The following is a 14,442-nucleotide window of genomic DNA, read 5'->3' as shown; positions in this document are numbered from 1 at the left end:
TATTTGTAATGGGATGATTGTGTCTCCTGTAAATCCCTATGTGGAGTCCTAGGCCCTAGTACCTGGAACATTTGGAGATAGGGCCTTTAAAGAGGAGATTAAGGGGCCAGGGGTGTGGCTCAGTGGTACAGTGCTTGCCTAACATGTTTTGTTTTTGTTTTTGTTTTGTGGTGGTTTTTTTTTTTTGGGTACCGGGGATCGAACTTGGGACCTTTCGCTTTCGAGGCAGGCGCCAGAACCACTGAGCTAAATCCCCAGCCCTGCCTAACATGTTTGATGCCCAGGGTTCCATCCCCAACACTACAGACAGTAAATAAAGAGGTAATTAAATTAGAACAAGGCTGTCAGAGTGGACCCTAATTAAGCATAACTGGTATCCTTATAAGAGGAACTCAACATACACAGAGATTCCCGGGGCGTATACATACAGAGGAAAGGCCACATGAGGAAACAATGAGAAGGTGGCCATCTGCAAGCCAAGGAAGAGACCAGAGCCACTGACACCTTGATCTTGGACATTCAGCTTCCAGAACTATGAGGAAAGAAACCTGTGTTTCATAAACCACTGAGTCTGTGGTGTTTTGTCAGGGGAGCCTGAGCAGACCAATGTGCTATTTGAGAACTTAGCATGTGTTTTGTCCCACTTCCCCTTAAAATCAGTCCTACGGAGGGCCGGGGATTTAGTTCAGTGGTTCCGCCACCTGCCTCTCAAGTATAAGGTCCCAAGTTCAATCCCCAATACCAAAAAAAAAAAAAAAAAAAAAAAAATCAGCCCTATGGAGTGCATTTTACCATTATTCCCATTTTCCAGATGGGGAAAGTGAGGCTCTGAGGAGGGAAGAGCCTTGCTAGAGATCATGTAGGTGTTAAGTGGTAGAGCTGGTCTTCCACAGTTGGTGATCTTGGCCCCTGGGAGAGTGTGGCAGGCCAAGCACAAGGAACACATTGGCATGGCCAAACTGAGGCCACTCACATGGGTCTCGGTGCTGAGGAAGTTGAGGCCATTGTGGTTGACAGCTAGGATGCAGGGGGCTGGCACAGCAATGTTGCTGCAGCTCTGGATGAAGAAGAAGGAGGAGCCAAACATAGGAAAGGCACTGAGGAGGCCTGCAGCAGGGAGAGGGGTGTTATCAAGTCAGTTAGCACATCCATGACAGCCATGATCCTCACTTCCCTCCTCTCTACCTCTCTGGCCCCTCCTCCTCCTCATCTCTCCTTCTACTTTTTTTTTTGGTACCGGGGTACCTTGTGAGCCAGTCGCAGTACCACTGAGCTAAATCCCTGGTCCTCTCCTCTTACTTTTGATCCAGGCTCTTCTTCACTTCCTACTCTTTCTATGCAGAGTTACCCCAGCCCAGGTGATGCCTTTGGGAGAATATGAAAAAGTCTTCTCTCCAGGCAGGTGGGCAGCTCAGCTGGCACTGAAAATGCTTTTGGGCAAAGAAAAAGATGCTTCCATCTCCTCTTCCAGTACCTCCCCCACATGATGATCTCCTCAGCCATATGTCCCCCATCTTCGGTTCTTACCCAGGAACTGGGCACGGGCCTGGTGGGGGCTGAGCGCCTGGGTCTGCTGCCTGTGCTGGCCAATCAGGTTGAGCCAAGCTGAGCCAGCCATAGTTCCATACAGCTGGGCTGGGATGTATTCCTGGACCTCCCGCCTGTGTGTGGAGAACACAAGGTCCTGAGCACCCACCATTCAATCCCCACTGTGTAGCAGGTATGATGCAAAGTGGACATGATGATATACCTCCCTGGAAAAGTAAATAGTGCAGACCATAACAGGGGATTACAGGGGTGCCAAGGATCCCACGGTGCCTAGGTACACATCTGGTGCTCAATCATTACCAGTTTCATTAGGACCATTATTTGCAAATGAGGGAACTGAGGCTCTGAGAAGTTCACCAAAGAGTCCAGGGTCACATGGCAATTGAGTTGGTGTATGGAACAAGACTTGAACTCAACATGGGTTTGTCTTTTGTAGCTCCTACCTCCAAAGAAAAGCTCAAGTTGGAAGGGGAGCAAGACATGGGGCTGTGAGAAACATCAAAGCAAAAGCAGCTATAGGAAACTGGGCAGAGGATGAGGCAGGGGAGGCTAGGCCTCTGGGCTGAGCCTAGGGGCCATCAGCTGGGTCCACCTCACTTTCTGCCCTAGCACACCGCCCGCCCCCCCCCCGCCACACATGTTGGTTCCCTCAGGGCAGCTTTTTTACTCCTAAAGACCTGCAGAATATCAACAGCAGTCCTAGCCCATCACAGCTTCAGTGGGACAAGTGTTGGGAGAAAGCCAGGGGATCCCCCTCCCCCACAGCTCTCCTTGGTAACATCTCTCCTCTTTTGCACATCTGGAGTAAGAGCTGCTCTGGCATCTGAAGCCAGCTTCCCCAGGTTTGCATCATGTTCCCCCCACACCAACTAGCTGTACTTCAGCAACCCTCAGTTTCCTTATCTGTGAAAGGGAAACATAGAGTGGTTGGGAAAAATACCTTAAATAATACACATGTAGAATGCCTTGTAAAAAGTAAAACCTCAACAGGTATGGCAGCTCATATCAGTAATCCCACTACTAGAGTGGTGGAAGCAGGAGAATTACTTTTTTGGTTTGGTTTTGTTTTTTGTTTTTAGAGACAGGGTCGCTCATGTATATGTAGTTCAGGCTGGCCTTGCACTCACTATATAGCCTAGGCTGGCCTCAAACTCATGGCAATTCTCTTGCCTCAGCCTCCCGAGTGCTGGGGTTACAGGCATGGGACACCACACCTGGCTCATTTTACCATGATTTATAGTAGGGGTTCTCAAAGTGTGGTCAAGAATCTGGGAGGTCTGAGATAGGTGTGGTGGCACACACCTGTAATCCTAGCAGTTGGGAGGCGAGGCAGGAAGATTGCCACAAGTTCAAGGTCAGTCTGAACTACATAGCTGAGACCCTATCTCAAAAAAACAAAAACAAAAAAGTGGGAAGGTCAAAACCATTTTCATAACAATACTAACATATCTTTTGCTTCTTCCTCTCTTACTCTTTTTTTTGGTACCGGGATCGAACTCCCGTCCTTGCGCTTGCACAGCAGGTGACAAAACCACTGAGCTAAATCCCTGGCCCTACTCTTTTTTTTTTTGGTACCCAGGATCAAACTCAGGACCTTACACTTTCGAGGCAGGTGGCAGAACCACTGAGCTAAATCACCGGCCATTTCTCTCTTGAAATTGTACCATGAGGTTTTTCCTGAGGCTACGTGACTGGCTGCAAGACAAGTGAGATGATAACTGACTGTGAGCAGATCTACAAATCCAGCTCTCTCCTATTAAGTCAGACAGGAAAAGGCTTTGCAAAGTGTGAAACAGTGCCACTCTTTTCACTGATTTTAAATAGTTATTTTTCATAAATGTTATTTATATAAACATGTAGTAAGTTGTTCATTATTATTATTATTATTGTTTATTTATTTATTTTTTTGGTACCGGGGATCGAACTCAGGTCCTTGCGCTTGCACAGCAGGCGGCGAAACCACTGAGCTAGTTTATTATTATTATTATTTTCTCAGTACCAGGGATCAAACTCAAGACCTTGCGCTTGCCAGGCAGGCGGGTGTCACTGAGCTACATCCCCAGCCCTATTGTTCTTATTTTTAAATTAATAAATCTGTGGAGTTTTTTGGTTTTTGAGATATAGGATCTCACTAAGTTTCCAGGCTGGCCTTGAACTTGAGATCCTCTTGCCCCAGCCTCTCAAGTAGCTAGGTCAACATGTGACACTGTGTTTAGCTTAAATCTATGTTTTTAATTTTTCTCAGTTTTAATTTTGAATAGGGTAAATATGTCAATAGATACAAAGTACATAAACACAAGTTTAGGGTCCTACTTTCCTTTCTTTTCTTTTGTGTGTGTGTGTGTGTGTGTGTGTGTGTGTGTGTGTGTGTGTGGTGTTAGGGATTGAAACCAAGGCCTCCTGCATGCTAGGTAAGCACTCTTATCACTGAGCTACATCCCCAGCCTTGGGACCCTATTTTCAAGTGAGTAAAAGTCCTGAGGCCAGAAGTTTGGGAATGACTGACTTATACTCTGAGCACTGATCGCATCTTTGAGAACATCAGCTTAATCTCTGTTGTTGGATATTAAGGTTGCTTCCAATCTTTTGCTATTAGCAGTGTTGCAGTGAATGTTTTGTGGCTAACTCTACATAGCCATGTGTATTTCCTGGACTACAAGGTATGTGTGTCCTGAAATCTTCATTAAATGGAAGCCCTCAGCTATTATCATTAAATTTTATCTGAGCTATTAAAATTAGCCAGAAGCAACTTGTCATGGAAGGGAGTCCAGGTCCTAGTCTCATAGTGAACTAGAGAACTTCAGGCCCAAGATCAAGCAGCCCTTTCCCAGAAGCTCCCTCACTGCCAGAGGGGGAGGCTGGAGGCTGGGATGGGCAGTGGGCAGCTCTGAGGACAGTGGTTTGGGCTGAGAGGGTGGGAATGCTGCTTCCCCTCTCCTGCCCACTGCAGCAGGCAGGCAGGTGCTCACATGCTGGGCAGGTAGAGGTGGTCCCTGGCACGGTGCTGCAGTGAGGCCAGCTTGGACACCTGCTGCAGCTGCTGCTCACTGGGCCGGCTGGCTGGCACACTGCTGAAGAGGCCCTTCAGGTAGTCAGGCAGCACCTGCAGGGAGCAGTCAGTCATGTGAGGGGCTAGACATTTAGGAATCCAACCCTATCTACTTCTGAGGTAGGATGGTCTATCACTTTTCTGGGCTTCAGAGAGTGATGACAGAGGCATATGAAGGGGAGCTATGAGAGATGTGGCCTCAAAGCCTACAATAGGGTCCCCATAGTAACATGAAGAGTGTGGGCTATTTAAAAACAGAGTATCAGAGCTAGGGTTGCAGCTCAGTGGTAGAACACTTACCTAGCATGTATAAGGACCTAACAACTGCAGGGATGCACCTCTGAGACTCTGATCCATAGATCTGGGGCAGGACTTGAGGGTTTTTATCAGGTTTTTTGCAGTCCACAAATCCCCCTCCCCTGTATCTTGGAACCAGGACCCAGTTTCAACAGGGACATCATGTGGCCACAAAAGCTAAGTGGCTGTGTTTTGTGAATGGAATTGCTGAAGCTTTGGTATCTATTCCACAAAAACAGACTGTGGCAACTGACCTCACAGACCCCCAGGAGCCCACAAGATCCCAGAGTAGCAGATGGACCACGTGCACTGACCTGGTTGTAGTGCATGGTCACATACAATTCATTCTCAAATTTGAGGGGCTGATCCCAGAGTATGCGCCGGAACCAGAGCATGTAGCCACCATCTACCTGCTCCATCTCTGAGGCCACATCCAGGATGTAGGCACAGCGGCTGAGTGGGCACACATGCTGGCCTGCAGACAGTGGGGAGCCAGCACTGAGTGGGGAGATACTTACGCACCTGTGCAGAGGAAGGATGCAGACCCCAACCTGCCACCCAGATGACAGGTCACTTCCAAGAAGCTGCCTTCCCACTCTGGAATACACCTTCTTCATTAAAAGGGAGGATGTACCCCTGTAAGCCTAGAATTCTGGGAAGGTGAGGAAGGAGGATTGCAAGTTCAACCCCAGCCTGGGCAACTTTTTATCTTATTGAGACCCTGTCTCAAAATAAAATATAAAAAGAGGGGGCCCATCAACTGGAGACTGGATAAAGAAAATGTGGTTTTTTTATAAAATGGAGTACTACTCAGCCATAAAAAATGAGAAATTAGAGACATTTATAGCTAAGTGGATGCACATTGAGGCAATACTCTTAAGTGAAATAAATAGGACACACATGTGTAAATACCAAATAGTTTCTCTGGTGTGAGAAACTGAAAGTGTAAATAAGGACTAAATGTATAATAGGTCATGTGAAATAGGAAGAAAAGGGGCAAAGGGGAAGGAAGTGGGAGGGCTAGGGGAAAGGATAGAAGGGAATGGGATTAATATGAGAAAATGGAAAAAAAGGAACAGAATCTTTGTAAATAGGGAGGACTGGAGGGGTTGAAGGGAGGGCTGGGCAAGGGTGAAAAATAAGAACCAAGAGAGACTATGTAAAGGTGCAAATTTCCAATGATGAATGTCATTATATTGTATACCTAAAATGTACCAATTATTAGAATGAATAATCGATAATGTAAAATAGGAGTAAAAGGTCCAAAGGGGTAGGGGTAGTGGGAGGGCCAGGGGAAAGGAAAGAAGGGAAAGGAAAAAATGATGAGAAATGGAAAAAATGGAAATAAAGTCTTTGTAAATAGGGAAGGGTGGAGGGCGTGAAGGGAGGGCTAGGAATGGGGAAAAAATAAGAACCAAGATGCATTATATAAAGGTACAATTCCCAATGAGAAATGTAATTGTGTTGTATACCTACAATGTACCAATAAAATAATTTAATACAAAAAAAAAAAAAGAGGGGGCCAGGGATTTAGCTCAGTGGTTTTGCCACCTGCTGCATAAGCGCAAGGACTCGAGTTCGATCCCTGGTACAAAAATAAAAAAATAGAAAGAGTAGGGGATGTAGCTTAGTACAGTGGCCTTGAGCTCAATCCCCAGTAATGTTTAAAAAAAGGGAGCATATTTATGCAACAGGGTGCTTTGTGTTTCACTGAAATGTAAATCCTTTCAAAGGTACAGGTGACATTCCTTTTCTGCCATAGAAGGCTCCCTAAGAACCTTTGAGGGTGGCCTGCCTGGGCCTGGGAAGATACCCTAGGTTATTCCCAGAGAAAGTCTAGCCCCTTTCCAGAGGCACTGGAGATGAAGAGAAGCCCAGCAGGTTTTATCCCATAGCTCCAGTGGATGTCTTTTGGCAGACCCCTTCAATAGCAGATAGGCACCTGGTGCAGGTGGAAGTGGGAAAGTTAAGCCTTAGAGAGAGGTGAAAAATTTTTTCTTTTTTAAAAAAAATTTTCTTTCTTGCACTGACATTTGTTTGACCAAAGAAGGAGGTTTGGCATAATTTTAAGAGTTCAGCATCAGAAGGCCGGACTATTGGGGTTCAGATCTCCACTGTGTGACCTTGAATAAGTCATTTAGTTTCTATGGTGAGCTGATAATTTCCCCTCCAAAGATATACAGTCCTAACCCCCAGGACTTGTGAATATGCCACCTTCATGGAAAAAGTGACTTTGCAGATTTCATTAAAGATCTTGAGAAGGGGAGATTATCCTGGTTTATCTCAGCCCAATCTAAGCATAGGCTGCTTCTTCTCAGAGGGAGGCAGGAGACAGAGTCAAAGGAGTAGGAGGATGGAAATAGAGGTTGGGAGCCAGGAAAGAGAAGAATTCAAAGACTTTACCCCTTTGGCTTTGGATATAGAGAGATATAGAGAGTTCCTTGTCAGTGGGCCAAGGAACTTGGCAACCTCTAGAAGCTGGAAACGGCAAGGAAACGGATGATCCTCTAGGGCAGTGGTGGTGAACCTATAGCAGGAGTGCCACAGTGGACGTAGAAAGCTCTAAAAGATTAGGGCCGGGGATTTAGCTCAGTGGTTTTGCTGCCTGCTGTGCAAGCACAAGGACCCGAGTTCGATCCCCAGTACCAAAATATAAAAAATAAATAAAAAAATAAAAGATTTGCCATCACTGCCTAGGGCTTCCAGAAGAAAGGAACACAGCCCTGACAACACTCTCATTTCAGGACTTCTGACTTTCAAAACTGTAATATAATAAATCTGTATTGTAGCTGCTGAGTTTGTGATAATTTGTTACAACAGCCACAGTAATACCAGTAATACCATCTCTCTGGTCCTTAGTTTCCTCACTTGTAAATGACAACTTTATAGGGTTGTGGGGATGAAGAGTTTATAACATTAGGTGCTGGGGCTGTAGCTCAGTGGCAGAGCTCTTGCCTAATATACACAAGGGCCTACATTCAATCGCTAGAACCATACACACAAAGTTTGTAGCATTAAATGTTTTGAACCATGCATGGTATATAGTGTCTGCTTAAAAAATGTCAGTTATTAGGCCCATCCTGTTCCCTACCATCTCCTCCCCTTGCATCTTTGCTGGACTTGGGCAGGCAGGTTCAGGAACATGTGGGACAGGGCTGAGGCATCAGCAGGGAGGGTCAGCTGGAGGTTGTTGGAACTGACAGACTGGTAGAAGAAGGCAAACCATGGTCTAGAGTGGATGTACACCCAGACAGAGGGGCCTAGGGCTGCATAAGGCCCCCAGAGTCCCAGAAGCCCTTGAGAGAAGGCCTAGTGAGACTGTGGGAGGGGGCTCCTTGGCCACGATTATGGAATGGCAGGCATTTATGGCACCTTTGGGTTCCAGGACTCTGGGTCAGTTAATAGGAGAATTCTAGGAGGTAAGCTCCTTGAGGAGAGGGCCCAAAGGGCAAAAGGAGAAATCAGAGGGCCCTGCCCTCCATGAACTCAGTCTGGAAGGGCAGACAAACAAATAGAGAACAAAGCAGAGGAGGACAGATGAAAGGCTGAGGGTGCTTTGTACACACAGAGATTCTTCCACAGAGGGGCAAGGAGCTTCCTGGAGGAAGTGGCCCTTGATCTGGGCCCTTAAAGCTGGATGAGGGCTCTGTGTTGCCACATCCTGGCAGTGGGAAGGAGCCTATCACACAGTCCTCTCAGCCACTCACCTCGGTTGGTGACAAGGAAGATCACATACTCATCGAACGCCTCTGGGCGAGTCAGAGCCATCTCAGCACAGATCTCCTCCACCACATCCAGGGCCACCTGGGGTGGGGCAGGAAGGACAAGGCTATGCCAGCTGGGCCTGACCTCTGTCCCACAGGCTCCACCCAGGCCCCAGGAGCTGAATGTAGAGTTCCTCAGCCTCTCTTTACAGAGGTGCATGATCCTCTGAGGCCTCAGAGAATCTTCCTTATTCAGAGAGCGAACACAGCTTCTGGAGTCTGAGCCTTAGGTTCAAATTCTGCCTTTGTCCCTATTTGCAATTCATATGAGGTTTAGCTTGCTCTTCTGAGAAATATAGCCACTCCTCAGTATCCTTGGGGGACTGGTTCAGGACCCCTTCAGACACCAATCCAAGGACCCTCAAGTCCCTCATCTAAGATTGTGTAGTATTGCATATTATCCTTGCACATTCTCTTATATACTTTAAATCATCTCTAAATGACTTATGATACCTAATACAGGATCATTGCTACGTAAATAGTTGTTTTAATGTATCATTTAGGGAATATGATAAGAAATTGATACATGTTCAGATGTAACTTCTTTTTTTAGTTTTTTTGAAACAGGGTCTCTCTGTGTAGTCCAGGCTTGCCTTTAACTCACTATATAGTTTAGCCTGGCCTCAAACCCATAGCAATCCTCCTGCCTCAGCCTCCTGACTGCTGGGATTACAGGCATGTGCCACCATGCCCAGCTCAGATGTAACTTTTTGCTTTTCAAATATTTTCAATCTGCTGGTGCAGAACCTGTGGATATGGAGGGTCAAATGTATGTCTTGCCTTGTGGGACTCGGGAAAGCCTCTGAGGGACTCAGCACCTTAGGGACTCACACAACATTGACCCCAAAGACTGGGGTGTCCCTGCCCTTCCAGTGCCTGCCTGCTAGGGGCATCCCCTTACTCACAGTGCATGTTTTGATTTTTAGATGGCGTTCAAGGCCTCCAGGAAGAAGGAAAAGCTGCCTCTTGGAACTGCGACCTGCCTGGGGGATGAAGCAAGAGAGGGAAGAGAAGCTGGGTGCTGTGATCTGAGACAGCTGTTGTCCCTTGCCATGGGAGGCCCCCAGCTAAGGGGTCCTGGGCACATATGTGTAGGAACCCTTGTGCCTCTAGCAGGGCCCATCTGCAAACCCTGAGCAGCACATATGCACCCAACACTGGGGTCTCCGAGCAGGCTCATATCTCCTGCTCATCTCACCCCCCAGCCCCACACCAGCTCACCAACATGGCCCTGAACTCCATGCTGCTAGGGAGCTCTAGACGTCCCCCGAAGCGCAAGGTCTTCTTCAGGTTCTGCTCACAGGCCTTAGCAATCCCTGCAGGGGCAGGAGTCAAGACCTTGCCCAAGGTTGGCAGTGCTCAAGGGGCTCTTCTTGCCCCCAGCCATGACCCCTCTGTACTCTCTCCGAAAGCTATAGGGCAGGCATTTCCTTCCCCCATTTGATAGTGGAGGAATCTGAGCTCAGCAAGGGGCAGTGATTTCCCCAAGGTCAAGAGCTGGATTGGAACAATATCTAAGTGGTCACAGCCTTTTGTCTTGCCCTTGGCTGTATGGAAACAGCTGTGACCCTGAGGTGGTGAGTGGGCAACTCATCTCCAAAAGGCTCTGTGGCTAGGGTAAGGCTCTCTGCCTCTGCCAGCTGGGCACCTTGCCAATTACCCTGCCTCTCCAGATACCCCAAAACCCCTCCATCAGGCTGTAAATCTCTGGGCTCAGCAGTGCCCTCATTCTGCTCTGGGGAGGGGTCAAGAGTTCTGGGGGCACATTCTGCTGCCTCCTCACATCTGGGAACCCTTCCCTGGGGAGCGGGGTCTGTTTATCTCTGGATCGGGGAATATTTTTAATTGAACCAGAGAGAGAAAGATTCAGAGGCAGGAAGAGCAAGTTTCCCCATCTCCCTGGATGCCATCACTATAGGGTGACTAGAGGAGCCCTGGCCTCTTTCTTAGGGGGGCCCTTGGGTTGCTATGGAAATAAAACTGAGAACTGGTCTCTTGCCCCGTACTGGAAGGGGAAGAGGAGAGACCAGACCTTGGCACCAACTGTGGGCCCACTGAAGACCCTTTTTGAGTCCCAGCAGCACAGTGGCTTCTTGCCCATCTTCTTCTCTGCCTCTCCCATGTGTCACATACTCCCACCTTTAGCCCTTTGCTCCACCCACCCAGTCTACCTGGGAATTCTTCCTATGAGCTCACCATCTAGGGCAGTATCTCCTCCAGGAAGCATTCCCTGACCACCCCATCATGACATCAGGTAACCCACCATACCAACCTCTTTGAGAATTCCATGAATGTTTGCTGAGAAAGTTAACATTGTCCAGCACCTTCAAAGGGCCAGGGCCTTTGGGTTTCCTTCTCACCAGCTTCCTGCCCTGTCCCCACCCAAGATATGTGCAGCTTTAGGTCCCCATTCATGGGCTCCTCACCCTGGAAGGGCAGGCCTGGGGTCCTGCTCACATGCTGGAGAAAGCGCATGAGGTGTGGGTAGAGGACCTCAGAGCAGCTGTGGTAGGCAGCCATGATGTACAGCAGTCTCCAGCCTCGCTGGCAGCTGTCTCTGCAAGGACACACACAGGGCCTCATCACAGGTGGTCACAGAACCATGGTGTATACCAGGAACTTGAGCTGGTAGCTTAGATCTGAGGCAGCACCTGTTCTCTGAGGACATGCCTCCTGGATAGTAAGTGCAGGGCAAATGGATCCTGAGGCCATGCAAAAGCACATTCTGCCTGGGAAGTCAGGTGGAGACAGGAAGGAATAGGATGAGGCACCAAAGACTTTTCTGTGTAGTGGATCTCTCTGGGCAAGACAGAACCTGCTGGGGCTATGCAGAGGTAGTGGCAGTAAGTCCTGGGGACAGGCAGGCTGTGCAAAAGCAGGATACACACTTACAGTGTATTGGCTCTGTATGAGCAAAACCCAGTAATTCATCTTCATACTGCCCTGGCTGTGGAAGTTTCAACTGTGGGCACCTCTGGTATCTGAGGAGACTACTTGGGTTTCTTTTCACAAACACCCATTCCTCTCTAATTCCTGTAGTCTGAAGATAGGCATGGGAATCAGGTCTGCCCAATTAGAACATTGCAGCCCCCCTACCCCAACTCCTGGCCACAGTCACTGGCTTAGGAATGGACATATGATGCAGAACCGGACAATTAGAGGTTAGACCCAGATCTAACCAGTCAACACTTTGTACATTCCAGCAAGTGTGGTCTGTTCAAGGATGAGTGTGTGACCAACTCCAGAAAATAAAGCTGGATTTGGGAGTTTCTGTAGCAAATACTGGATCAGTTTCACTTTCTCTTGGATTGCTGTATTGAGGAAATGTCTCCCCAACCCTGTCACTTTGTTAATCTATGAGAGAGGTTACTTGTGAATGATATCCACATAGAAGCAGAGCCAAGAAATGAAGAAAGCTTGCTTCCTAATGACACCTAGATCCAGCAATACATGAAGTCATACACTCAATGATATTTTAGCTACCCGAACCAGTAAGTTTCTTCTTTTGGTTAAATAAGTTGATCTGGGTTTCTGTCATTTGCATCTAAGAATCTGGACCTACACATTATCATTGCCATTTTATAGATGAGGAAACAAGACCAGAGAGCAGAAATGGTATGTCTCAGACCAAATAATTCCAAAAACGTGTGGATGAAGAAGAAGATAGGGGAGGGAATTTGAGAGGGGATAGGTCTGGGGAGGCAGGGAGCTGAACTGGCCACTCCTGGAGCCTGGACATGGTGGGGGATTGGGAGGAAGTCCAGGTGACTCACTTCTTGGAGCTGGTATTGTCTGTGATCTGCTTCACAATTTGGCAGTAACACTCATCTCGCATGACCTCATGGTCCTCACAAAGCTGAAAGAAGGCAGGCCAGGTCACATTCCAAGGACATGCCAGGAGTCATTCAACATACCAGGTACAGAAGAGCAGCCTAGACACTTAGAGGTAGGCCTGGTGCCCCCACCCCACCCCAGTAGGATGCATTCCTCTTTGGGCCATGTAATAGCTTTCTACACTAATGTCCTGCAACTGGTTGACAGGAAAATAGAAACACAGAGCAGCAAAGGCAACCTCAGCATAGTTGCCTAGACTGACCTTCAGGAGGGTGCAGAGCATGTCCCGTTCACTCTGGCCCTTCAGTGGGGCATCCCCCATGAACCTCATCACAGCTGTAGGAAAGATCTACCCTGCTCAAGCCAACCAAATCCCAGCATCATATCCCTCAAGGGACCCAGGATCAAACCCCTCCCCAGGAGGCCATGGCCATAGGCAGCTGGGGGCTTCTATTTTCTTCAAGGCGTTCCAAGTCTGGGTTGGGAAAGGGAAAGAATCTGAGGACCAGAGAGGAATGGTGACAAGCAGAAATCACACAGTGTGGCATCTCATGGGGTGGTAGCTGCAGCCCCACCCTCATACCTAGGAACATGTCTGTGGCCATCCTGTTGAGGCTGCTGTCACTGAGCTCAATAAGGGATTCGTGGACTGGGGTCTGTGAGAGAAGGAAGCAGCTGTGTTACAAGGGATACTTAAAATAGAAGAGGGTCACATTATACTACTAGGCCCACATCACAAAAGGGGGGCCAGGCCTGCCACTGGGGATAGATGCTGCTCCTGGGAGGAATCCTGGCCCCCGAGGTGCAGGAGCTGGAGAGTCTCACTAAGGTCAAGGTTGTTTATCCCAGGGTGGGGGAGGGGTGCTTGCATCACCACTTTACAGATGGAGGAACTGAGGCCCAGGACTGAAGACCTTGGTGAAGCAAATCATGTCCTCCAAGGTTCTGGACTCTCGGCCCTCCTTGCATTTCGGCCTGAGGCCATCCCTGCAACAGGAAGGGAGTGCTACTGACCAGTCTTGCCTCCCTGCCATTAGCAACATCTTTCCTCAAGTAGGAATGTTCTTGACCCATCTGCTAAGTCAGTCTACCTGGCAGGAAGGCACTCAGAGGCTGAGGCTGAGCAGGCCTCACTCCTGGGTGTTCTCTCAGCCCACCCATCCCACCTGCAGCTTGGACAGCCATGAGACACCCGGAAGAGCCTTCCTTGGTGTGGGGAAGAGGGATGGGACCACTACTCACTGGAGCCACCTCTGAGGATCTCGGAAATACTTCTGGGCAAACTCAAGCATTGTGTATGGTGAAAATTCCAGGGTATCCTCTCCATGGTCAGCAGAATGGGCCCTGACTGGGGGACCCTGCATGAAAAGGGGAGCTAGGAAGGCCTGTGTGGCCACATCCTGCCTTGCCTTCCAGTCCAAGATGACTGAAGGCAAATCCTCACTGATCCCAGACTCTAGCTGCCCACCCACGGAGACCACTGGCATCTGGACCACCAGTGTCCAGTTGGCCTCACCCCTTCAAGCCTGCCACACCTACCACATTCCACCCGAGTCTGCCTTCTGCCCCTCTAAGCCATACCTCCACCAGGCCAGCCCCTCCATGGGGGTGGCTGTTTTGCCAAGGCTGACACCACCTCTTGCTCCAAAATTTGCCTTGATTCCACCCCTTGATAGCTCCACTCCACAAGCCTGCCCTGCCCCACTCACCTGGCCCAGTCCCACTCCAGGTTGACTTCACCCACTGACTGGCCCAGGCTGATCTTGCTCCTTTGCTCTGTTTGCAATCAACTGACTTCACCTTCCCTTACCTCATTTGGACACACCTCCAATCACCTCTGGTCACATCCTGTGGGTCACACATCTGGCTGTCCCTGTTCCCGGACTGGCTATGCTTTTGGGTGACCTAATCGCTTCTGCTACTTCAGTCAGGCTGCCCCTCCTTATCCCT

At 48.7% G+C, this 14,442-nt stretch overlaps 1 protein-coding gene across 1 annotated transcript in view; it reads right to left on the bottom strand.

Annotated features, from left to right (window-relative positions):
• The window catches only part of Myo15a (myosin XVA), a 59,445-nt gene that overhangs the window by 7,742 nt on the left and 37,261 nt on the right, over positions 1 to 14,442 (bottom strand). Inside the window, exons 51-63 of the mRNA XM_087203918.1 lie at positions 13,735 to 13,850; positions 13,407 to 13,479; positions 13,076 to 13,148; positions 12,755 to 12,828; positions 12,432 to 12,514; positions 11,085 to 11,215; positions 9,880 to 9,974; positions 9,564 to 9,641; positions 8,602 to 8,698; positions 5,209 to 5,369; positions 4,518 to 4,651; positions 1,528 to 1,661; positions 974 to 1,107 (exon numbers count right to left, since the gene is read on the bottom strand). Of these exons, the coding sequence (XP_087060044.1) occupies positions 974 to 1,107; positions 1,528 to 1,661; positions 4,518 to 4,651; positions 5,209 to 5,369; positions 8,602 to 8,698; positions 9,564 to 9,641; positions 9,880 to 9,974; positions 11,085 to 11,215; positions 12,432 to 12,514; positions 12,755 to 12,828; positions 13,076 to 13,148; positions 13,407 to 13,479; positions 13,735 to 13,850 (1,383 nt within the window). The remainder of the gene's footprint in view (positions 1 to 973; positions 1,108 to 1,527; positions 1,662 to 4,517; positions 4,652 to 5,208; positions 5,370 to 8,601; positions 8,699 to 9,563; positions 9,642 to 9,879; positions 9,975 to 11,084; positions 11,216 to 12,431; positions 12,515 to 12,754; positions 12,829 to 13,075; positions 13,149 to 13,406; positions 13,480 to 13,734; positions 13,851 to 14,442) is intronic.

This window comes from Heterocephalus glaber, unplaced genomic scaffold, assembly GCF_053883595.1.
Source record: "Heterocephalus glaber isolate CG9 unplaced genomic scaffold, H.glaber_assembly_v1.0 deba00001813, whole genome shotgun sequence".
NCBI classification, from domain to species: Eukaryota; Metazoa; Chordata; class Mammalia; order Rodentia; family Bathyergidae; genus Heterocephalus; species Heterocephalus glaber.
The sequence above is the reverse complement of the archived record's forward strand: the minus strand, read 5'-3'. Positions and strand labels throughout refer to the sequence as shown.